The following is a 26,795-nucleotide window of genomic DNA, read 5'->3' as shown; positions in this document are numbered from 1 at the left end:
GTCAGTCAGCTTACATGTACCCCTGTAATAGCCTGTGATTGATTGATTGATTGATTGATTGGTGGGTAATGCTGCACTCCAGGCATTTCATTAACACGACATTCCAAACCTCTGGCAAGTCACTGGACTTTCCCACGTATCAGGCACAGAATTTGATCAGCAGAGCGAGCTCAGTAAACACATGTATGCCACATGGGTAATGATCACCAAAACAAACTTCTCTGAGTGAGGCACCTTATTTAAAGTTGACTACAACCTGACCTTGTTTATAACACTCTGTGAGGGTAAGGATTAGGTACACTTCAGTACACACAGTGACAAGCAGTGAGGTTCTGTACTAAACACTCACCATAAACGTCACAATGAGAGATCTAATGTGTACAAACATTGACCTCATTCTGTCATAGGCAGAAGAAAACATTTCCTAACACATATCCAGGGCTGTTATCAGTTAGGTTTTGTGGAGTAAAATTGTTTTCTCCTGACCAATGAGGTTGCGAGATCAAATCCAGCTCACAATGGTTCAGCTTTTTTAGGTACTACTACATAGAGAGGCAATGTTGTGCCTTAATTCTCCGCTCTGTTTACTCTGCCACAAAGGTTGACCTCTGTCTTATTCCTGCTTGTACATGAGATGAAGTTGTTGTTACCTCTTTTTCCTTTTCCAGGTGTGGGTGGTGCGGGACAATATGGTGGCTAAGAGGGTTAGTGAGGAGGGCGTACTGAGTCGACGCCTGGGTGTGTCCACTGAGTGCCCTTTGGGGACAGGCTGGGAGGACGGCATTGGGGTAAGCAGGAAGTGTTGATCTTTGTACTTCCTACTCAGAAATTTTTAATTTGAAACATTTTGGACTTAATGATAAATATAGTAGCAGATTTTCCTGTTTTACAAACCTGTGTTATTGTACATGTATAATGCTCAGTTGTAGTTTGTTTTCTGTTCTCGTTAACAGGGACTGTGGAGGCAAGTGTGTCTGGGAGGTCTGGGACAGGCACAGCACCACGAGTGACTGACTGATAGAAAACAGGGTGAATGTGTCAGAGTTATGGGGAAATGTAAGCATTGAAGAGTAGACAGGCAAAAGTGTATAGAATATAGTCAAGGGGAGTGTTGACCATGAAGAGTACACAGGGAAATGCGTTAGTATTGACCCAGTAGACAAGGGAAATTGTTAGCTTTGAAGGGTAGACAGGGAGGAGTGTTGACCTTGAAGAGTAGAGGGGAAGGTGTTAGCATGGACCAATAGATGGTGAAGTCTTAGCATTGAAAAGTAGATCGTGGTGTTGGATAGTATGAAGTGTTGGGAATTGAGAGCTAGACAGGGGATAGGTGGGAGAAAGTGTTGACCATGAGGTGTAGACGGTGAAGTGTTGGATAGGGTGAAGTGTTGGGAATAGAGAGATAGACAGGGGAGAGATGGGAGAAAGTGTTGACCATGAAGAGTAGACGGGGAAGTGTTGGATAGGGTGAAGTGTTGGGAATAGAGAGCTAGACAGGGGATAGATGGGAGAAAGTGTTGACCATGAGGAGTACACGGTGAAGTGTTGGATAGGGTGAAGTGTTGGGAATAGAGAGATAGACAGGGGAGAGATGGGAGAAAGTGCTGACCATGAAGAGTAGATGGTGAAGTGTTGGATAGGGTGAAGTGTTGGGAACATAGAGATAGACAGGGGAGAGATGGGAGAAAGTGCTGACCATGAAGAGTAGACGGGGAAGTGTTGGATAGGGTGAAGTGTTGGGAATAGAGAGCTAGACAGGGGAGAGATGGGAGAAAGTGTTGACCATGAGGAGTACACGGTGAAGTGTTGGATAGGTTGAAGTGTTGGGAATAGAGAGATAGACAGGGGATAGATGGGAGAAAGTGTTGACCATGAAGAGTAGATGGTGAAGTGTTGGATATGGTGAAGTGTTGGGAACAGAGAGATAGACAGGGGATAGATGTGAGAAAGTGTTGACCATGAGGAGTACACGGTGAAGTGTTGGATAGGGTGAAGTGTTGGGAATAGAGAGATAGACAGGGGAGAGATGGGAGAAAGTGCTGACCATGAAGAGTAGATGGTGAAGTGTTGGATAGGGTGAAGTGTTGGGAACATAGAGATAGACAGGGGAGAGATGGGAGAAAGTGCTGACCATGAAGAATAGACGGGGAAGTGTTGGATAGGGTGAAGTGTTGGGAATAGAGAGCTAGACAGGGGATAGGTGGGAGAAAGTGTTGACCATGAAGAGTAGACGGGGAAGTGTTGGATAGGGTGAAGTGTTGGGTGAATAAAGAGCTAGACAGGGGATAGATGGGAGAAAGTGCTGACCATGAAGAGTAGACGGGGAAGTGTTGGATAGGGTGAAGTGTTGGGAATAGAGAGATAGACAGGGGAGAGATGGGAGAAAGTGTTGACCATGAAGAGTAGATGGTGAAGTGTTGGATAGGGTGAAGTGTTGGGAATAGAGAGATAGACAGGGGAGAGATGGGAGAAAGTGTTGACCATGAAGAGTAGATGGTGAAGTTTTGGATATGGTGAAGTGTTGGGAATAGAGAGCTAGACAGGGGATAGATGGGAGAAAGTGTTGACCATGAAGAGTAGATGGTGAAGTGTTGGATAGGGTGAAGTGTTGGGAATAGAGAGCTAGACAGGGGATATGTGGGAGAAAGTGCTGACCATGAAGAGTAGACGGGGAAGTGTTGGATAGGGTGAAGTGTTGGGAACATAGAGATAGACAGGGGAGAGATGGGAGAAAGTGCTGACCATGAAGAGTAGACGGGGAAGTGTTGGATAGGGTGAAGTGTTGGGAATAGAGAGCTAGACAGGGGATAGATGGGAGAAAGTGTTGACCATGAGGAGTACACGGTGAAGTGTTGGATAGGTTGAAGTGTTGGGAATAGAGAGATAGACAGGGGATAGATGGGAGAAAGTGTTGACCATGAAGAGTAGATGGTGAAGTGTTGGATATGGTGAAGTGTTGGGAACAGAGAGATAGACAGGGGATAGATGTGAGAAAGTGTTGACCATGAGGAGTACACGGTGAAGTGTTGGATAGGGTGAAGTGTTGGGAATAGAGAGATAGACAGGGGAGAGATGGGAGAAAGTGCTGACCATGAAGAGTAGATGGTGAAGTGTTGGATAGGGTGAAGTGTTGGGAACATAGAGATAGACAGGGGAGAGATGGGAGAAAGTGCTGACCATGAAGAGTAGACGGGGAAGTGTTCGATAGGGTGAAGTGTTGGGTGAATAAAGAGTTAGACAGGGGAGAGATGGGAGAAAGTGTTGACCATGAAGATTAAACAGTGGGAGTGTTAGCATTGTAAAGTAGAGAATGGGAAATGGTAGCCTTGAAGATTAGGTCTTAAGTTAGCCATGGACAAAAAGGGTGAATGTGTTGACAGGGGAAGATGTTGGCATTGAAGAGTAGAGAAGGGAAAAGTCTGATGGTGAAGAGTATAGAGGGGAAATGTTAGCAATAAATAAAAAGTGTCGACAGGGCGGAAAGTGTTAGCAATAAAAAGTACCTCTAAATATCAGTAGATTTTACAAAATAGACAGGGTAGTAGCAGTGGGCTGAAAGCAGCAAAAATGGTTGTATCTGAGTTTGTAGTGTTAAAAAAGTTTAAAAGTGTATGCACATGTGGGTCGGCTGTGAAGAATAGCTGTTGAGTATCGCATTGTACAACATTAAATATATTTTGAAATTGCTTCAGCGGAAAGAGCTTTACACTGACTCCATATTTTGTGTCTTTCCTCCATGTCATCAGTAGCAAAATCTTTGGCATTCCTAATCAGACTTACTGCGTGCGCACAGTTATTGCTATGTATCTTTATCATGAATTTATAGTTGTCATACTGGCTACGATATTGTTTACCTACATGTAAGTACTGTAACCAGTTTAATCCCAGTGATGATGGGGTATCACTTGTGAGTGGTGCACTTATATTCTTCATCAGTGGGATCTGATGGGATATCACTTGTGAGTGGTGCACCTAGATTCTTCATCTGTGGGATCTGATGGGATATCACTTGTGAGTGGTGCACATAGATTCTACATCTGTGGGATATGATGGGATATCACTGCTGAGTGGTGCGCCTAGATCCTTCATCTGAGGGATATGATGGGATATCACTTGTGAGTGGTGTGCCTAGATCCTTCATCTGTGGGATATGATAGGATATCACTTGTGAGTGGTGCACATAGATTCTACATCTGTGGGATATGATGGGATATCACTTGTGAGTGGTGCACCTAGATTCTGCATCTGTGGGATATGATGGGATATCACTTCTGGCGGGTGCACCTAGATTCTGCATCCGTGGGATATGATGGGATATCACTTCTGCCGGCTGCATCTAGATTCTACATCTGTGGGATATGATGGGATATCACTGCTGAGTGGTGCACCTAGATTTTGCATCTGTGAGGTATGATGGAATACACCACACTTTAGGTATTCAATTATGCAGAATGTTTTATCCCATTGGGCTACCTTCTGTGATATTGTACATATATTTCATTCACCCTTAAGTTTTAGTGCTACAATCAAATTGACCATCGGATTGAGATATTAAAAACAGTATTATCAGCTGTTTAAGTGGACAGTGTTGTCATGATAGACTAATGTTTCCTACTCGGGATCTTCTCGGTCAACAAAAGCCAGTTGCTGCGACGTTTTCGGAAAGTGAAGAGCTAAATACACTTCCTTGAAGATGGTTATTTTTTACCTCCAACAATCAGCTCTGTATGTCGCTCTGCCTGTTTGTTGGTCGTTCGGGTGATCAGATCTGTATGTCATTCTGCCTGTTGGTTAGTCGATCGGGTGATCAGCTCTGTATGTCGCTCTGCCTGTCACTCTGTCTGTTGGTTGGTCAATCAGGTGATCAGCTCTGTATGTCGCTCTGCCTGTTGGTTGGTCAATTGGGTGATCGAAGTGTTTTACGTCTTGTCTTTTAATATGGCTTAGTGAATTAATGAATAACCTGAGCACAAGGCTACATGGACTTATGTAAGATGTCTCAGGTATTGTGAATTTGCGCTTATTTACAGGTGTAAAAACCCTGCCTTGTTGGCTGTATTCCATTATCACAAACTAGTGCTTTGTTTGGTACATACATTTGTGTGGGGACAGTGCTGGGGGTCCTGTTTTACATTCCATCTGACTGATCTAATAACAATAATTCCACCCGCTCTCCTGTCTGACTCTGGTGTAATAAAATGGTAATTGGCATGAAATCATCATTCTTTCGTGATTTTCCAGTTTGTTCTGAGTATGATACTGTCTGGATTAATTCACAGATCCATGAGCCCTGATTATTGCTATGCATATCAAGGGTGGGGGTAAGACTAAGGGGTAAACTGTGTGACTACAAGCACAAGGCACGGGAGATGTGGCCAAGGGGGTGGGGTGGGAGGGTTTGGTGGAGGTTAGAACTAAGGGGTAAACTACAATCACAAGGCAGGGGAGATGTGGGTTTCCAGCTCTCTCTCTTTGTGGTGCCTTGGCCGGGGAACGTTTCCATGCAAAGCCTAACCTCTCTTTATTTATGGTGCCTTAGCCGGGGGAACGTTTGCATGCACAGTCTAACCTCTCTCTCTCTTTGTGGTGCCTTAGGCGGGGAACGTTTGCATGCAAAGTCTAACCTCTCTATTCATGGTGCCTTAGCTGGGGGAACGTTTGCATGCAAAGTCTAACCTCTCTATTTATGGTGCCTTAACTGGGGGAACGTTTGCATGCAAAGTCTAACCCCTCTCTCTATTTATGGTGCCTTAGCCGGGGGAACGTTTGCATGCAAAGTCTAACCTCTCTATTTATGGTGCCTTAGCCAGGGAACGTTTGCATGCAAAGTCTAACCTCTCTCTCTATTTATGGTGTCTTAGCCGGGGGAACGTTTACATGCACACTCTAACCTCTCTCCCTCTTTGTGGTGCCTTAGACGGGGGACCGTCTGCATGCACAGTCTACTCCTTGTTGAAGCTAGACCACTTTTCTTTTATCAATATGGCATACAAGTTTATGTATTTCACACGTGGGAATGTCCTCCAGTGACTTGTTAAACGTTCCCTCCACATTTAAAACCAAATGCTTATGTGTGGTGTTGAACGACAGTCAAGTGAATAAATATAGGTGCCTCAATAGAAGTCGAGGTGTACAAAAATTGTATTGCACTTTTGAAACGGTAATTTCGGCCAAATAAAAGCTTAGGTATAAAATGTTGAAGACAAATCATTAGGACACTTAAGGGACACATTAGGTCTCGTACCGCCGGTCATGTTGTATTTGCCAGCAGTTGAAAGGTCAGATGGACGAAAAGAAAATACCCTTGTGGACCACAGTAGACAAAAAAGCTCTCTGAAAGTTACCTGATTTAACTGTGCTTTCTCAAGGGGACGAAATAATTACCCGGATTGCCATTAATTAAGATCTGATACCCAAAAGTAATATTCAGGTTTATGTGTTCTTAAGGGGCCTCCGTGGCCGATGGGGTTAGCACGCATATTGTAATAGGCCTGATCTCGACAAAGTGATGTTACTTATGCATCAAGAGAACAGCTCTGATGGTAAGCTGGATTCTTGAGGCTTTGTTCTTGTAGACAAAACCCAGGCCCAGTGACACGGTACTTCACTGAATGTTATTGCTCGGAAATTGATGTTGACTCCGGTCGGATTGGTGGCATACCATTTAAAGGTGTCCGGATAGCCCATCTGACCGTGGTGGACTGGGTTGTAGTGGCTGCTCCCAGGAAGAGCTTTCCCTGTCCTGGCCAGGTCTGGAAGAACACATACACAACGTGGCTGGCTTTGCTGGCCGTACACCTGCAGAAAACAGGAATACTAATGTGTTAAGTATTCACCTGGAATATTTTAATATTGAATTTCACGTGTGTTGTGTATGTGTTGAGTTTCCTTTTCCATTCCGTTTCCTTTTCTGTTCCGTTTCCTTTTCTGCCCCCTTTTCTGTTCCTTTTCCGATTGTACTTCTCGTTATACAACCCGACCGGAAAGTAAATTGAGTTCCAGTATGTGGGCGGTCCAAAAGATTAGATCGGGCTTTTCTGCGTTTACGATCTCGTACAGCTCTGGCATCGTCTTTGTCTGAACCATACATTAATGCAGCTGTATAGCGCTTCAGGTAGCCCGTAACTAACAGTAACGGTACAGGTATGGTTGAAAGTAAGGTTACGGGAGTAGTGTTTGTGTAGCTCGCGATGTAAACAAGATGTTTATCACAATTTGGTACACATTAACAGTGTAGGTACACAAATATGATGTATGCAAACTACACATTAAATCGCCTGTGCAAATGTGTTACTTGTGCCTGTAACACAAATCCTGTGCATTTTTAACACAGTTGTCTTTAGAGATTACGGTACCGGTTAACTGTAAGTAACAATAGGCCAACCAGTATAGAACCTGGCAGAAAGTAACAATATCACATGACTCATAGGTTTACCAGGACAAACCACTACAGAGGCTTGAACTACTGAAATAAATGGTTGGTAAGTTGTGCACAGAAATGAGTAAGAGGAGCGCTTACTCTGACAAAGTCATTGGTCGTGAACTTATTTTTCTCGTCCTGAACAAAGACGGGATGGAACTACACAATGATAAAGGCCGAAATTAATGTCTGAAATAAAAACTCTTTAAAATTATCTACTCAAGCGCATTTACGGTTTAAGGAAATCTCCATATTGAGCAAAGTATCGTAATCTATGCCGGGTGTGAGGACAGGTGACGGTTGAACTCCTTACCGACAAAGTCACAATGAGGACTGGTGACTATTGGTGTCCCTTACGGACAAGGACCCTATGAGGAACGATGTTAGTGGTATTCCCTACCGACAAGGTCGCTGTGAGAATCGGTGACTATTGCGTCTTTTACCGACAAGACCGGTGTTCGAGTTCGTGAAACCATCTGCGTTCTTAGACGCCAGAACCACGCACCTGCAAAATACACAAACACAATATTGTACCTTCAAAATTATTTTTATTTATACCACAGAATAACGGTTATTTTCATTCTGAAGAAAAAGATTTTCGTCAAATTTGGAGAAAAACGTGTACACAGAAATACGACGAGCCCAATGTCTGAAGCCTGAAATCCGAACTGAAAGAATTCAAACACCTAAGAACCTGGAGAGTTCTTAAATCGGTCTACAACTAACTGGCATAGTGCTAAGTTTCCCTTTTTTTACATACCCATCCGAATTCATCCACCCTCCCTCAAAATGCCACCGAACTACCCTCTCTATGGCAGACTTCAGTTTACAAATCAGTCAACAAAATCAATATTTCGTTTCCTAAATAAATCTTGTTTTGTGGCCCCGAATGCAAACCCTAACAAACATGTTTTATTACCTTGGTCCTGACGCCTGTAACAGGTCGGCCCGTTCTTCATGGTAAAAAAAAACTCGGTCCGGAAAGATGGTGCAAATTCAGCATACGTGAAGCCGTGCAGATGTGTTTTTTTTTTTCATAGTTTTTGTTTTTATATCCCTGCCAGAACCATTCCCCAGTGTTGCCATATGGTCAGTAACGGACGTTTGGCACTGAACAGACGCCCCATGTGGTGAAGATGCCGATCTTTGCGTCGTCGTACCAGTACAGCAGAGGTCTGCTGTCGATGAATTCCCAGATGGGTTCGTACTGCGCCCGGTTCGAGGTGATCATGCCCAGCAAGCAGACACCGGCCACCAGTAGAGATGTGCCTTTTACAAATATCCAAAAATTCGATGGGTGCATAGGTGCAGGATTTGCCTCCGAACTGAAGAGTGAAGGAGCACTGACTGGATAATACTGCCATAGGGACATTTTTAGGTTGTTGATGCACTGTAAATTTCTCCACTGCCACTTTACATCTAGTTAAAATATATCAGAATTTTGTCTGTTTTGGAAAGAGCTGAGGACATTTTTGCCAGTGTTACTTCCTACCTACCTGGAGGTTACTAAGGTAACAAAATGCTATGACTTCACGTCCAGCAGCCACAGTTCAAATCAGGGAAGTCATGCTCGGTTGATATTTTGATATGTTGTAAAGAAAAGTATGGTGGTATGGCATTGTACCACGCGAAAGTTAGGGCATATATATCTTGGATGTTGAAGTTGACAAATTTACTAGATAAATAGTAAGAAAAATTAATGCGCTTGTGTAACTTAAACCATGGCCATAACATCAGGTCTATTTCACCACGCGCTGATTCCCAGCCTATTCGCTCTAACATGAAAACTGCTAACTCGCCCACCAAACGTGATGCATCTAACAGATTGTCCGACTCCTTAAAGATTAACATTCACATTTACAACGTTTAAATGAGTGTCTTCCCCACAATTATACAGGAATAAATCAGAAGTAGGTCAGACTGCGATATCTCAAGGCATTTTTAATTTAACATACAACCTTTTCAAAGTTTATTGACATGATTTTAGTGGAAGTTACATGTGTATTTGAAGATGTCTGGTGATTTGTCAAACAAACCCACATTGACCTATAGCCCATTCTAATCCCTGGTGATTTTCAAGATTCGCTATACTGGTATAGTTCCAAAGAGATTCTCCGGGAATACTAGGGCTCGCAGTGCTCACTGCGTAGCTTCCAGAGACAAAGTTGGGTAGCTCTGGGTTAGTGCATGTAATGTGGAGGGCCGTCCTCGCAAGAACGTTCACTTTGGTGATAGCAATTGTCAGCACCATACACGTATACTAATATTTCTGTCCATTTGGTAGCCCTCAAAGAAATATTTCGTTTAATCTGTTTCCTGGGGGATGACGGATTGCATTTCCATCGATTTAATGGATTGATCCCTACCCAATAACAAATGAATCCGTTCCCGATAATCATTTAATCCACAACGGGGAATGAATTAATCCGTTAATTCGACGTAACTGCAATCTGTCATCAACCAGGTAACGGATTTAACAAGAGACTTTTTATTTGCAGTAAGCTGCTAATTCTCAAATATCATGTGGGGTTTTGATGCTCTACAGCTTTTGAAGTCGAAGATGAAAATTTTCACTAAAACCCAGAGAAGTTGTGCGCCATTGATTATGGTGTATTCCTGTCTGAATCGACCAGTCCTATGTTTCATTGACATATCTGGTAGAGAGCCGTACGTATACATTTTACAGTAATATTATGCAGTGAGTCTGAAATTTAAACTCAATGTTGAAGGAAATTCAAACAAACCTCTCGTAAAAGGTGTAATGAGAAGCAAATAATAGCAATACAGAACACAGAAACTTTATTTAACAGTGATTTTGACACAATAAAATATGTGAATGGTATATTCATATAATTTTATTCGAAATGATTTAATATGTCTAGGCTAACTTCATGACTAACCCTAGAAAGAAATGCAGACTATGAGCGGAAATCCCTGACAGAATATATTAAAGTTGTAAGAAATAAAGCCTTGACTGATACGTTAAATCTAACGTTGAAAGATTAATTGGCGAGATTTTCTAATCTTATAATCCACCCCCAAAGACATGGCATCTTGTTATATGGGATAGCTGGGAAGTAGATGTTGATGCCGGTGGGGTTGGTGGCATCCCAAGTGAAGTTGCCAGGGTAGCCTATCAGGCTGACCGTGGTTGACTGTGTGGTAGCGGGTGCCCCCAGGTAGAGCTCGCCCTGATCCGGCCAGGTCTGGAAGAAGACGTACACCACGGGACTGGCTTTACTGGTCGTGTACCTGGAGCAGCCAAACACATAGATCTCAGAGAGAGTATTGTCTATGGAAGCCGGATAAGGTCAACATCGTACCATCGTTCCATCCTCGGCGATGGCACTAAGCGATGGCACGATGATGCGAAGCGATGGCACGATGACGCGAAGCGATGGCACGATGATGCGAAGCGATGGCACGATGATGCGAAGCGATGGTACGACGATGGTCCTATCCAGCTTCCATAATTGGTTATTGAATGATGGTTAAGTAGAAAAACTTTCGGGCAACTTTCGGGCATCTCACAAACTATGTGTGAGATTGACGTGCTATACACCCTGCCCCTACAGTAAACAACCCCTGTATAACCATATATTTCCGTATCCTAACACTGAGTGACCATGTAACTAATACTATAGGAGGACGATACTTTTCGTCATGGCGACTAGATTATCACTGCCGCAACAGCTTTAGATCACTCTTTTCCAGTAGTTCAAACTTACCAGATACCGGGTGTCCTGGTATCGTTCTGATGCACCCAAGGTTTTGTCTTGTATATCGCCTCCCCGTTCACTCCCAGCCACTGTCCCATCTGACGAAGTCTCTCCTCAAAAATAGGATTTATTCTTCCGTCAGCAGAAGGTCCCACGTTCATTAACATGTTCCCTCCAGTGCTATCAACAAAGAGCAGAGAGTATGTGCATGATTTAGACTTCACCTGTCTAAACAAAGTATTAACCCATTAAAGGTACTATGAGTACCTGTTGGGTCCTTAATTCTGAGTGGATAAAATTTATTCACTGCACGGTTCTTGCCTTAGGTCTACCCTGACCCGGATTTTTGTTGGTCGTCTCCTCATCTTTCAAAACATTTACAATTACATCCATCGGAAGGCCGTAATTAATGACGTGTATATGGCTTGTCAGTCAGCTTATGTGACTGGGCAGCAGTGCAGTCAACGGAAAGATCAGGTAAGGAGAACAGCAAATTGAGAAGTATTCATCAGACGGTAATGGCGAGCACGCTGAGCCATTCCTATACATCAAATCCATGTTTATGGTAAGTTTAAAGTAAACATGAAGTCCGCCACTACATATACATAGGAAAATTATACAGGACGCAGTTACCAACGAAAAATGTGTAAAAGAAAATTCTATAAATTTTGCAAGCCGAGAAGATGAAGTTCAGCATTGGGGATATGGCACTGACATAATTCACTCCGAGTAGCCATATTATGAACTTGGCCAATCACTAGCGCTGACAGCGTCTCGTAACAATTCGCTATCAAAAAACCTATTTTCTCTCGTTTGTCAGTGTAGTATCTTATAGCAGACAGACAGATACCGATGCAAACTGACTTTTGCAGTTAGTTTAAGCGTTAAACTGAAGCATTTTAGACCACACATTTATGAGCAGGGAACTGAGAACGGCAGCCCGTGTCACAATGTGTACATGTTGTGCAGGATACTGCAGTAACTTGTCAGGGTGAGCTGGCAAGACAACCACTTCGGGAGATTCGATCATTGCTTGAAGAAAAATATCGTGACTTTGCATAATTTTTCCTGAGCAAAGACCGATTTAGTACGAAAATATCTTCCCAAAATCTGAATGAAAGAGTCTGTTATCAATCAGAAGGTCCTGCTATGATCGGTAAATTCCCTGAAGTCGGTACAGTCGCCTGGATCAAATGCTTACAGGACGAGGACGAGACGGACTGCTAAAACACGACGCTTGTGCCCACAAGCATCGCAATGACTGATCGCCAAACTAAAAGACAAATCGGCAATTTGAACACGGAACAGAGGTGATACTCTTTGGTTGGGAATCAGACGTTATTGTGTGTATTTTCTCATTCTCACATTGTTTCATACCCATGGTAGGGGTTAGATTTTGTGACATCACTCTAGATAGCTATAACATGGCAAAATGGCGTCACCGTACGAGTGGCTAGGTACTGAGGATTGTTGCTATTTTTTGTTTAAGCGGTGTAGCATTTTAAAAATAGTTTTAGAGTATTTCTGGAATACTACTTTATTTATTAATTCTGCTTTAGTGGCTGACTTAAACAGAATGTGTTTAACAGAATGATCTGCCACACTAACAGAATCCACCCTACCATCACTGAAACAAGAGACTTTCCGTTAAATTTATCAGATTATGTTTTTTAAGTGTATCAGTGTTTACCTAACGGTCATGGCGAGCGTGGCCAGTATTTCCTCAATACTCAGGTAGTCTGCCAGGGCGGCGTTCCGGCGGTACCCCCATGAATCGCGGTCTATCGTCATGGCGTTCTCCCACTTGTGCTTCTGTAGGGAACCTGGTGAAGATACCGAAACATAGTCGGAACACAGCTGCATCTGGACGACGCGGCTTCGGGCGGCCACGAACAATTGAGACGCATCTTCCGTTATAGAACATCTTAATCAAATGTCAGTAAAGCTAGTAAACTAGATTTTCCTAACAGAAAGTAGTTAGCAGATGCAGAGCTTAATGAAATGGCTGGACAACTGGATCAATGACAATGAAATAATATTTTAATTACACGAAAACAAACTAGAAACAGGCTTATATCTTATGTTGCTTCAACGTTTAAGTCAATTATCGGATGGAGCAGTGAAAGAACGTACGGTAGAGGAACGGGTACAGAACAGGTTTGGAGTAGTGAAGGAGGTACGGTAGAGGAACGGGTACAGAACAGGTTTGGAGCAGTGAAGGAAGGCACGGTAGAGGAACGGGTACAGAACAGGTTTGGGGCAGTGAAGAAGGGACGGTAGAGGAACGGGTACCGAACAGGTTTGGGGCAGTGAAGGAAGGCACGGTAGAGGAACGGGTACCGAACAGGTTTAGAGCAGTGAAGGAAAGTACAGTGGAGGAACCGGCACAGAAGAGGTTTGGAGCAGTGAAGGAAGGGACGGTGGAGGAACGGGTACAGAACAGGTTTATTTGACCACCTGTCGTACCATTTATTAGCCCTACCCCAAGCTGTACTTTCTATACATTTCAGTTGTTTTTTCTTCCACCTTCTGCACAGCACCAAAAATTGTATTGCACATGCTAATAACGATTAACACAATCAGCTTTGCTCATGTCTAATCTTGATGAATAAAGCTTTAAAAATTATTACCTTGTTCTTACCTGGGTTATAACGGTCAAGATACAGTCGTAGTACCTACAGAACAGGGGTCATGATGGTTGAAGGAACCAGGAAGGAACGGGTACGGGAATGTTATGTGCTTACCTGGGTTATAACGGTCTACACACAGTCGTGGTGTCTACGGAACAGTGGTGAGAGGAACAAAGGAGGACCGGGTACGAAAATGTTCTTACCTGGGTTATAGCGGTCCTTGCAGTCGTAGTAGCCTCCGTGGGTACAGGAACAGTTCATTCCCCACCTGTCGTTGACAACAACATAATCCTTGACAGGGCTGCAAATTGAAGAAATGTACCCGGTTAATGCTGGGTTCATTTATTTAACTATTTGTTTAGCCATGTTTTTTAAATGTCACAATAAGAGACGGTGTTCAGGTTTAGCATATGGGTGGAGGAAAGTGATCCGTTCCTGGAGAAAATCACAGCACCTTTTCAAGTATCAAGCCAAACTCCTAGCCTTCACAAAATCACTGGCGGATCAGCGGAAGCTGGATTTGAACATGCAACCTCATAGGCCAAGGTATAGACGTCTTCAGGAAGAACCCACGGCTTAGATACCAATTAGAGGCTTCTCTGGGCTTACAGTGGTCCATCTAATATCGCGCTGAAAACTAGTGTAAATGTATCAAGGACACATGGTCATTTGTTTGTGATAGCCGCTTGTCTCTGTCGTTATGCTCATCTCGTTTAAGAATTCGTTGCATACCTCTCATTGTAGAGCCAGGCCAAGAAGTTTGTTGAGTTCCAGTAAGTGTCCGGAGCCTCCCAGTCCCCATCCGAGAAGATCAGATCCGGCTTGTACGCTTTCACGATTTCATACAGCTCTGGCATCGCCTTTGTCTGAAATAGGGAGAATCCAACACAGTTTAATACATACGACGACATAGGTTTGTGGTGGAGTTTGAAATAACTCCCCGCCACTGGCCAGGTTGGCTTTTACACTTCACTAGCCTCCTGAACTAAAGTCATCGCAGCTCGCGAGGTATACCCGACTAACGTCCTGAGCTAAAGTCACCACAGATTGCCAGGTATACCTGACTAATGTCCCGAGCTGAAGTCACCACAGATTGCCAGGTATACCTGACTAACGTTCCGAGCAAAGTCACCACAGATTGCCGGATACACCTGACTAACATCCTGAGCTAAAGTCACCACAAATTGTCAGGTACACCTGACCAGCGCCCTGAGCTAATGTCACCACAGATTGTCAGATACACCTGACTAACGCCCTGAGCTAATGTCACCACAGATTGCCAGGTATACCTGACTAACGTCCTGGGCTAATGTCAACACAGATTGCCAGGTATACCTGACTAACGTTCCGAGCAGAAGTCACCACAGATTGCCAGGTATACCTGACTAACGTGCTGAGCAAAGTCACCACAGATTGTCAGGTACACCTGACTAACGTCCTGAGCTGATGTCACCACAGCTCGCAAGGTATACCTGACTAACGTCCTGAACTAATGTTACCACAGCTTGCCAGGTACACCCAACTAACGTCCTGAGATAAAGTCACCTCAGATTGCCAGGAACACCTGACTAACGTCCTGAGCTAAAGTGACCTCAGTTTGTCAGATATAGTTGACTTAATTTCTGAGCTAAGTCACCACAGATTGCCAGGTACACCTGACTAACGTCCTGAGCTGATGTCACCACAGCTCGCCAGGTACACCTGACTAACGTCCTGAGCTAATGTTACCACAGCTTGTCAGGTATAATACTAACGTCCTGAGCTAAAGTAACCACAGCTCGCCAGGTATACCTGACTAACGTCCTGAGGTAATGTCGCCACAGCTTGTCAGGTATCTCACTAGCGGCCTGAGCTAAAGTGGCCTAGTTTGACAGGTACACCTAAGGTCCTGAGCTAAAGTGAACTCAATTTGCCAGATATACCTGACTAACGCCCTGAGCTAAAATCTCCGCAGCTTGCCAGGTGTGTCTGACTAACCTCCCGCAGGAAAGCTACAGGAGAACAAACGTCGGAAGTTAGCTTGCTGAGCTTATGCACTCTTTTAAATTACTTCATTTAGGCTGATGTTTATAGTAAATTGCTGGGATATTTTTAAGACAGATTACTTACTTTAGGAAAATCATTCGTAGTGAAGTTATTTTTCTTGTCCTGGACGTAGTAAGGGTGGAACCACTCGTACAGACAGTGGTAAAGGCCGAAGTGGACGTCTGTCTTACCGCGGACTGCCGCCGCCAGGTCAGCTGTAACAGTACGGTTAACCGAATGCCCGTAGTTATTTAGTTCGGAGTACATACTGGCTGAAAAAACGCATTTCTACCATAGTACACTTAATATGTGTTTTATTTATTTGATTGGTGTTTTACACCGTACTCGAAAACATTTCACTTACAATGTGTGTTTAAATCAAGTCTAGTTAAATAATCCACCGTTATAGACCCTATAGGGCATTCCACGTCTGTGAGTCAGCTTTCAACAGCACTTTTTCTTCAAAACTATGTAACGCAATGGATTTCGTGGGTTTTCATGGGTTTTTCAATGATTTGGGAAAGACAATAAATACGACCATAGCTTGAAATGGAAAATCCAACAACCCTGGCATTGCAGTGACTCTGATATTTGTGTTTACATATGTCCCTTACCGACAAGGTCCCTGTGAGGACCAGTATCCACCGAATTCCAGTTCCAAGCCACTTCTGATTGCCAGTTCGTGAAGCCTTCTGCATGTTTTGACGTTAAGACGACGTACCTGTCGGAAACACATAACGAAATCAAAACGACGGACCTGTCGGGAACACATAAACGATATCAAAACGATAGATCTGTCGGGAACACAAAAACTATACCAGAACGACCTACCTATAGGCCGCAAAACGATATCAAAATGACGTTCCTGCCGCGCACACAAAAACAATATCAATAACGCACCTACGGGACAAACAAAACACTATATCACAACGACATGCTTGCCGGGCACACAGATACGATATCAGAACGATGTGCCTACAGGGCACACAAAAACGATATCACAACGACGTACTTGCCATGCACAGAAAGAAAGTATCGGAACGGCCTACTTCTCTGGAACACAAAATATATATCAAAACCAAGAGCCTGTGTAGCACGTAAAGGCGATCTTGGTCAGATCTAACTGATTTTTGTATCTTGCATTTTGCAGCTTTCACATTTTCATGTCAATCAGTCTAATTTAAACTGTTTGCCGGTATTTCGTTTATTTTGTTGGTGATCAGCGCTGTAGTCAAGAAATTTCAGTTATTGTGCGCCGGTGGTGGGTCAGTGTTAAACAAAACCTTGGCCTTGGTATGCATATATACTTAGCACTTTACGGTACTTTCTTCAGTCAACCTCTCCCGAGTTAATCCATCAACCTAATGGGCAAGCCACTTGTCAAGAACTTGTCTACGTGTGACATGATGCATGCCATATCGCGTCGGGAAACAAGTGGAAAACACCATCGACCACTTGCTGTCTCACAAAGGTCTCACAACAGAATGAGAGTGGGGAATGCATCGATTCCCAATCCCAGGCCCAGACTGAACCCGAGACTCTCGGTTAGCAGTCGCACGCTTTCTTGTGGAGACACTTTAATGAGCTCCTTGATTCAGAAAAGTTTTATTTATTTTTATCGTAGAAATACCCAAGCCCTACAGCCCGGTGACGTAAGAGTTTCACACTCAAGTGCTTCAGCTCTGTACAATGTACACAGCAAACAAAGGAGTAAAAATGATGGATATAGACTGTACATTACTACGAGTCCCCTAAGCGCATCGTTTTTACACATATATCAAAGAAAAAATAGTTTAGTAACATAAATACTTTTTTATTTCAACTGTTTTAAATTTTAAGTAATTTTCACAAAATAGTTATGGCTATTTATAATTTTATGGCAAGAAGGAAAAGTTTATCAAGCAACATTTGGTTACACTAGACTAGTATATACTCGGGCAATTCAAAGAAACAAAAGGGCAACAAAAAATTAGTCATAAAGAATTATTGTCTATTTTTAGTGACATGAGTTGGAAATCAAAGAAATAAATAGTTTGACAAATTATAGCAGTATAGTCAAACAATTTATTTTCTGACCAGAAAAAATAATCAGTAACGCGTTTTAATTAGTTACCATTAAGCAAGGCTATTATATTTGACACGATCTTCGTCAAAGTGTACCCCAATACAAGCAATTTGCCAAAAGAAACCAAAACAACTTTGAGGAACTGAAGTATTTATAGTAGATATAACCACTGCATTTTTCACACTGCGGGCATAGCCTATAGCTCATGCCCTAGAGTGGATGATGCGTCTGTCCCAGCCTAATAACAGTTCCGTCCCGCAGTTTGTAGGCCAAGAGCCACGTGGTTAACTGATAGTTATTGACAAGGATACACGATCTTATAAGGTTCATTATCGGTGAAATGTAGGATAGTAAGGCATTTCTGACATGGTTGAGATACAACGGTTACAAAACCATGGAGACATCTAAGTACACAACTATAACACACACACGTTGGGCTGATGAGCTGAATACTTGACTTATTGTGTACTTTCTGTCATTCATCTCAAGTCAGTTGGCTTTTAGGTTTACGTTGTACAACCTTTTTGAAGTTTTAATTGTGACTAATGCACTTTCTTATGTACGTATGTAAACAACCTGTGCTAAACAACCGGTGCTAAACAATCTGTGTTAAACCACATGTGCTAAACAACCTGTGATAAACAACCTGTGCTAAACAATATGTACTAAACAACCTGTGCTAAACAACCTGTGCTAAACATGTGTCAAGTGCCAAACAGCCTGTGCTAAACTACCTGTGCGAAACAACCTGTGCTAAACAATCTGTGCTAAACAACCTGTTCTAAACAATCTGTGCTAAACAACCTGTGCTAAACAACCTGTGCTAAACAAACGTTGCTAAACAGCCTGTGCTAATCAACCTGTACTAAACAATATACAACCTGTGCTAAACAACCTGTGCAAAACAACCTGTGCTAAACAACTTACAGCCTGTGCTAAACAATCTGTGCTAAACAATCTGTGTTAAACAACATGTGCAAAACAATATGTGCTAAGCAATCTGTGCTACACAACCTGTGTTAAACAATCTGTGCTAAAGACCCTGTGCAAAACAACCTATGCTAAACATCATGTGATAAACAACCTGTGCTAAACAACCTGTGCTAAACAACCTGTGGAAAACAAGCTATGCTAAACAACCTGTGCTAAACAGCCTGTGCTAAACAACCTGTGCTAAACAACTTGTGGAAAACAACTTGTGCTAAACAAGCTGTGGGAAAACAAGCTTTGCTATACAACCTGTGCTAAACAGCCTGTGCTAAACAGCCTGTGCTAAACAACCTGTGCTAAACAACCTGTGCTAAACAGCCTGTGCTAAACAACAACTGTAAACGGTATAACATGGCTCTACATGTCAGTATTGTTTATGGTAATGAGTAGTTCTCTTACTATAGGCTGGGTGTGGGGGCCAATGTGGCGCAATGATCCACGAGCCTCTCATGTCGCATATTGGCTTCCTTCCTGGCCGTACGTGGGAAGTTTTGCCAGCAACCTGTGGATGGTCATGGGCTTTTCCCGGGTTGCATGCTTTTCTCCCACCATAATGCTTGCTGCCGTGGTGTAAGTGAAATATTCTTGAGTACGGCGTAAAACGCTACGTAATAATCATATATATATGTAGACTAATCTTATGAGTTGGCTAGATTGCCTAACTCCGGACATCTAGCTTTACGAATTGACCTGTCCGTATGACTAACGAAGCTGATCACCTGGCTCCGGGCCTCTGACATTACGAATTGGCCTGGTCGTCTGGCTCCGACCCCCTGACATTACTAATAGACCTGGTCGTCTGGCTCCCTGCCCCTGGTATTACTAATCGGCCTATTCGTCTAACTCCGGGTCCCTTTCATTACTACTTGACCTGGTCACTTGATTTCGGGCCCCTGTCATTACTAATTGGCCTGGTCGTCTGGCTCCCGGCACCTGACATTACCAATTTACCTGGTCATCTGACTTCGGGCGCCTGACATTTCTAATTGGCCTAGTCATCTGACTTCGGGCCCCTGACATTACTTATTGACCTGGCCGTCTGGCTCCCGGCCCCTGGCATTACTAATCGGCCTATTCGTCTAACTCCAAGTCCCTGTCATTACTGATTGGCCTGGTCGTCTGGCACCGGGTCCCTGTCATTACTAATTGGTCTGATCGTCTGGCTCCCGGCACCTGACATTTCTGATTGGCCTGGTAGTCTGGCTCCGAGCCCCTGTCATTACTAATTGGCTTGGTCGCCTGGCACCGGGTCCCTGGCATTACTAATTGGCCTGGTCGCCTGGCTCAGGTTGCCTTCTAATTGGCCAGATCTACCTCGCAACATTACTACTTTATGGTAGACCATAAAATCCCAATCCAGACGTCTGTCATTATAAATACTGAGGCTGATTACCTGGCTCCGGACGCCTGCAATAACTCGGCCCATTCATCTGGGTCAAAGAGCTCGGCCTTGAATAACGGTGCGAAGTCAGCATACGTGAAGCCAGGAGGATAGTTATTGTTCATGAAGTCCACGTAGTTTTTATTTTTAAAAGCCCTTCCAGTACTGCCAAAACCATGCCGCAACATTGCCATATGGCCCGTAACCGACGCTGGGCACGGAAAATACACCCCAGTGGATGAAGATGCCGATCTTAGCGTCGTCGTACCAGTCCGGCAGAGGTCTGCTGTCGAGGGACTCCCAGTTTGGTTGGTACTGCGCCTTGCCCCAGGCGATCATGCCCAGTAGACAGACACAGGTCACCAACAGAGACGTCCACGCCATACTTACTGCTCGGTTTGTATAGCGGTGTGAAGCGATAAAGGATGAATCACTTATCGAGTTTATCAATAGTCTGTCATGTGCCATAGGTACAGTTACCGTCAATAAAATCTGCAAGAACAATAAGGCGACCTTTAACTCTTAACTATCGTTGAGATAGATAAACCGGGATTGGATGGATTGCTTTAACATATTTATATAATTTCACACAAAAAAGATAGACAGAAATCAGCACATTAATTCATATAAACCAGGCCTGTTTGGTTGACATAGTAACTCCTTTAACTGTATGTCCTGCGCCCATATGTTAATATAAGGGTCATGTCCGACATTTGTATACCATTTGCAGTCCGTAAAGGGCGTTCCAAGTCGATAATCGCAAGATCCATTTCCAAAACAACGTTTAACACTAGCTCCCAAAGACAAAGGTATGTAAGAAATTATACAAATAGGAAATAAAGCCGGTAACACACACAAGAGAAGCGGTCATCAGCTTTCAATGATGCCGGGCAGACAATGGATATTCCAGGCATGAATTCCATATAAAAGTTCAAATTCGTAGTCCATGAATGAGTTCCAGGTCAAATAACAATTAAACAAGGTATCTCAGTCGCGCTTTGATAGCAACTGCTCATAAAGGCATCATGCAGATGTAATGAGCATGGCTGCCTTTACGGCCACTAGCCCCACGTTAATCGATATTAGATACAGTTCGAAAATGACGAGCATTACAGACCTTAAGCGAACATATTGTGATTCAAAAGTAACGGACGATTACGTGTTTCCCGTTAATATGTAAGGATCTCATACTACAAGAGGCACCATCTATGATGTAACACATGACATGCTGGTCTGTATAAAAAGCTGATAGACAGTTACACTGCGCAACCAGTGCCATTTATGTTGTTAAATACCATGTATGCGATAATGGCTGAAGATCCACTGATTCTATTCACAACACCACTTATATCAGGCCCACCCAGCACCACTTATGCCAGGCCCACCCAACACCACCTGTACCACACCTACCCAACATCAAATATACCAGACCTATCCAACATCAGATATACCAGATCCACTCAACACCACCGATATCAGGTCTACTCAATACGACCTATACTAGATCCACTCAACACCACCTATATCAGGCCTACTCAACACCTCCTATATTAGACAAACCCTTCACCACCTATACCAAACCCTCTCCACATCACCTATACCAGACCCTCCCAACACCACCTATACCTGACCCTCCCGACACCACCTATACCAGACCCACCCAACACTACCTATACCAGACCTACACAACACTACCAGACTCACCCAACACCACCTATACCTGACCCATCCATATTCACCAAACAACTCCTATACCCGACACCCAACACCGCCTTTACCAAACCCATTTAACACCACCTATACCAGACCCTCCCAACACCACCTATACCTGACCCTCCCGACACCACCTATACCAGACCTACTCAACACTACCCATACAAGACCTACCCAACACTACCTATACCAGACCCTCCCGACATCACCCATACCACACCTACCCAACACCACCTATACCAGACCCATCCAAGACCACTTATACCAGACCCACCCAACACTACCTGTACCTGGCCTACCCAACACCACCTATACCAGACCTACACAACACTACTTATACCAGACTCACCCAACACTACCTATACCTGACCTACCCAACACCACCTATACCAGACCTACTCAACACTACCTATACAAGACCTACCCAACACTACCTATACCAGACCCTCCCGACATCACCCATACCACACCTACCCAACACCACCTATACCAGACCCATCCAACACCACTTATACCAGACTCACCCAACACCACCTATACCTGACCCAAACAACTCCTATACCAGACACCCAACACCGCCTTTACCAGACTCTTCCAACATCACCCTTACCAAACCCATTCAACACCACCTATACCAGACCATCTCAACACCGCCCATATCAGACCCACACAGCACCACCTATCCCAGAGCCATCCAACACCACCTATACCTGACCCTCTAAACACCACCTATACCAGACCCACACAACACCGCCTATATCAGACCCACACAACACCACCTATCACAGACCCATCAAACACCACCTATACCAGACCCACACATCACCACCTATACCAGACCCACACAACACCACCTATACCAGACCTTCTTAACACCACCTATACCAGACCCTCTCAACACCACCTATACTAGTTCTCTCAACACCACCTATACCAGTTCTCGTAACACCACCCATACCAGGCACACAAAACACCACCTATCCCAGACCCACACATCACCGCCTATACCGAACCCACACATCACCACCTATACCAGACCTTCTTAACACCACCTATACCAGACCCTCTCAACACCACCTATACCAGTTCTCTCAACACCACCTATACCAGTTCTCGTAACACCACCTATACCAGACACACCCAACACCTCCCTTACCAGACCCATCCAACCCCAGCTATACCAAACCCTCTCAACATCACCTATATCAGACCCACACAACACCACCTATCCCAGACCCACACAACACCATCCATACAAGACCCACACAACCCCACCAATACCAGACCCACACAACACCACCAATACCAGACCCTCTCAACACCACCTATACCACTTTTCCCAACACCACCTATACCAGTTCTCCTAACACCACCCATACCAGGCACACACAACACCACCTATACCAGACCCACACATCACCACCTATACCGAACCCACACAACACCACCTATACCAGACCTTCTGAACACCAGCTAAACCAGACCCTCTCAACACCTCTCAACACTCAGCTAAACCAGACCCTCTCAACACCACCTTTACCAGACACACCCAACACCACCTATACCAGTTCTCCCAACAATACCTATACCAGTTCTCCCAACAACAACTATACCAGTTCTCTCAACAACACCTATACCGGTTCTCTCAACAACATCTACACCGGTTCTCCAAACACAACCTATACAGATTCTCCCAACACCACCTTTACCAGTTCTCCCAACACCACCTATATCGGTTTTCCAAACAACACCTACATCGGTTCTCCAAACAATACCTATACCATTTCTCCGAAAAACACCTATACCAGTTTTCCCAACACCACCTACACCAGTTCTCCCAACAACACCTACACCAGTTCTCCCAACAACACCTATACCAGTTCTCCCAACATCACCTACACCACTTTTCCCAACACCAAATATATACCAGATCGTGCAAGTTTATTTTACTTCAGTCACAAGCTATCGTTAAATATGTATGGAGTTTATTCAATGATTTACATGCATATCATCCCGTTATAACAGTGATCTTGGTATCTTTGTATATATGAATCTTTGCCTACACCACTTAGTGTCAAATCCTATACCCTATAGATTTTATAACCCTAGAAAATGTACGTATACAGCAGAAGATCTAGGTTCAGTTTGACGAAATTATAATTCTGCGCAGTCATTTTTATATGTATGTAGGCCTACTTTTACAAAGTCAGCAAGTCATCAAGCTGCAAACTCTAGACTCTCAAATATATGTCTCTATAAGACCACAATAATCTTGACCGGTTGATCTCAATGGGTCAACCAGTCATTGCACTATCCCCTTCATGCTGAACGCCAAGCGAGGAAGTTACAACTTCCTCTTTAAAAGTCTTAGATTGACCCGACCCAGGATTGACACTGGATCTACCGCTCCCGAACAGGACGCTTTACCAACTGTGCTATCGGGGCCAGTCGGGTCGCGACCCAACACCACACAGTTTATAGCATTGCTCTACAATGACAGGTATACCATGCTTACTGGAGCTCCGCACAGATTATGGCATGGCTCTACAATGACAGGTATACCACACTTACTGGAACTCCACACAGATTATAGCATTGCTCTACAATGACAGGTATACCACACTTACTGGAACTCTGTGCAGGTTTATCGTATGGCTCTACAATGGCAGGTGTACCACACTTACTGGAACCCCACACAGTTTATAGCATGGCTCTACAATGATAGGTATACCACACTTATGGGAACTCTTTGCAGTTTATAGTATGACTCTACAATGACAGGTATACCACACTTACTGGAACTCCACATAGTTTATAGCATGGCTCTAAAATGACAGGTATACCACACTTACTAAAACACCACACAGTTTATATTATGGTTCTACAATTACAGGTGTACCACACTCACTGGAACTCCACACGGTTTATTGCAGGACTACAATGGCAGGTGTACCACACTTGCTGCAACTCCACACAGTGTATAGTGTATAGAATGGCTCTACACTGACATGTGTACCACACTCACTGAGATTACCCACAGTTTATAGCAGGACTACAATGGCAGGTGTATCACACTTGCTGCAACTCCACACAATTTATAGAATGGCTCTACACTGACAGATGTACCACACTCACTGAGATTACCCACAGTTTATAGCAGGACTACAATGGCAGGTGTACCACACTTGCTGCAACTCCACACAGTTTATAGAATGGCTCTACACTGACAGATGTACCACACTCACTGAGATTCACCACAGTTTATAGCAGGACTACAATGGCAGGTGTATCACACTTGCTGCAACTCCACACAATTTATAGAATGACTCTACACTGACAGATGTACTACACTCACTGAGATTACCCACAGTTTATAGCAGGACTACAATGGCAGGTGTACCACACTTGCTGCAACTCCACACAGTATATAGACTGGTTCTACACTGACAGGTGTATCACACTCACTGAGATTCACCACAGTTTATAGCAGGACTACAATGGCAGGTGTACCACACTTGCTGAGACTCCACACAGTATATAGAATGGCTCTACACTGACAGGTGTATCACACTCACTGAGATTCACCGCTATTTCTGACTGGACTGGAGAGAGGTCGGACGTGTTGTTTGGTAGCTCCGTCTGTCCAAGTTAAATTTCAGCTGACATTTAGCGAATTTATCGTTGCTTTTGCAATCAACAGTTGCGCTGAGTTGTGAGCATTAGTCTTGTATACTTTTCGTTGAGGAATTTCTTATTTTTGACCAGTTTCGACGTTTTTGTCTTAAGATTCGTGTGGCTATTTGGCCGGCGTGCGTGGTTTGACTCAGACACCAGTTGTCGTGTGTCCTATGTTATAACGTCTCTACAGGTTAAAAGGCCTATACAAGTTAAGGCATAGGACAGTGGACGAGGTCAGCCTGCCCGGTCGAGGTTTATTCAATCCCAAGCTAGTGGAGGAGACAAAGAACAGCGTTTAAGCTGCTGGTTGTAGGTTTGTGCATCCTTGCACGAAGTTTAGGTGTTGTCTTAGCTGGTGGGTGAAGTGGGGGGGGGGGGGGGAGGCTAGTTGTAAAAAGAGTTAGTCCGTGGCTGACAGTGGAACTAGCCTTTGTGCTCTTAGCTGAATAGGGCTTTTGTCATCACTCGATCAGCTTTTGTTTAGCGGTCACGTGAAATAAACCAGTTTGAGGGTGGTGCGACGCTCTGTCGCTCTTAGGGGCAGGACGTGTTCACTAGCCTCTCTGTAAACAGCCTGTACATAGTCTAGTGCATTTCCACTTTGTAATACCTTATCTATTTTGCACTCAGCATCCACACTGTTCCAAACGCATAGTTGTGGTTCTCTCTTTAGGGTAGTAGTTCTCGCCTTGGCCCACAGTATTGTGGGCAGGGCGAGTAAATAGACCCTTAAGCATTAAGTTTGTAATACAGGGAGGTGTACAACCGGTTGATGTATACAAACGGTTAAAGGAGTTAGTGGAAAGTGGGCCTAATGTCCTAAAAGGACTAATCAATGCCTCTAGAGACGTCTGGAATGTTACAATGGCTACGCAAACTGTGAAGGAACAGCTGTTTACTAGCGGCTTCACCTTCAAAGGGGTATGCTGGTCAATATATGATGTGGAGGAGCAAAGGATCCTGGTTAGATCTCGATGTCCGATAGAGGTGCCCGATGACACTATGTATGATGCCCAGGTATGGTACGGTCCATCACATCTGCCGGGAACATTACCTTTTTAACAAGTCACTAGAGAATGGTATGCGCCGTATTTACATGAGTGGTGTGACCGAGATCATTCCACAATCAATTGCGGTTGGGAATTTTAGAATTCCTTTGTGGTACGGAGGTCAG

General features: G+C 44.0%; 1 protein-coding gene and 1 pseudogene across 2 annotated transcripts in view; one reads left to right on the top strand and one right to left on the bottom strand.

The window, feature by feature from the left end:
• The window catches only part of LOC135477510 (tectonin beta-propeller repeat-containing protein 1-like), a 34,617-nt gene extending 29,277 nt beyond the window's left edge, over positions 1 to 5,340 (top strand). For both annotated transcript variants that reach the window (XM_064757649.1, XM_064757639.1), the window contains exons 22-23: positions 669 to 788; positions 954 to 5,340. In XM_064757649.1, coding sequence (XP_064613719.1) covers positions 669 to 788; positions 954 to 1,010 — 177 coding nt within the window. In that variant the 3' untranslated portion in view covers positions 1,011 to 5,340. The remainder of the gene's footprint in view (positions 1 to 668; positions 789 to 953) is intronic.
• Positions 5,341 to 10,422: 5,082 nt separating this feature from the next.
• Positions 10,423 to 20,614, bottom strand: LOC135461933 (alpha-L-fucosidase-like; annotated as a pseudogene).
• Positions 20,615 to 26,795: the final 6,181 nt, after the last annotated feature.

Source organism: Liolophura sinensis, chromosome 1 (assembly GCF_032854445.1).
Source record: "Liolophura sinensis isolate JHLJ2023 chromosome 1, CUHK_Ljap_v2, whole genome shotgun sequence".
NCBI classification, from domain to species: domain Eukaryota; kingdom Metazoa; phylum Mollusca; class Polyplacophora; order Chitonida; family Chitonidae; genus Liolophura; species Liolophura sinensis.
Note: the sequence above shows the minus strand (reverse complement) of the source record. Positions and strands in the feature narration are given on the sequence as shown.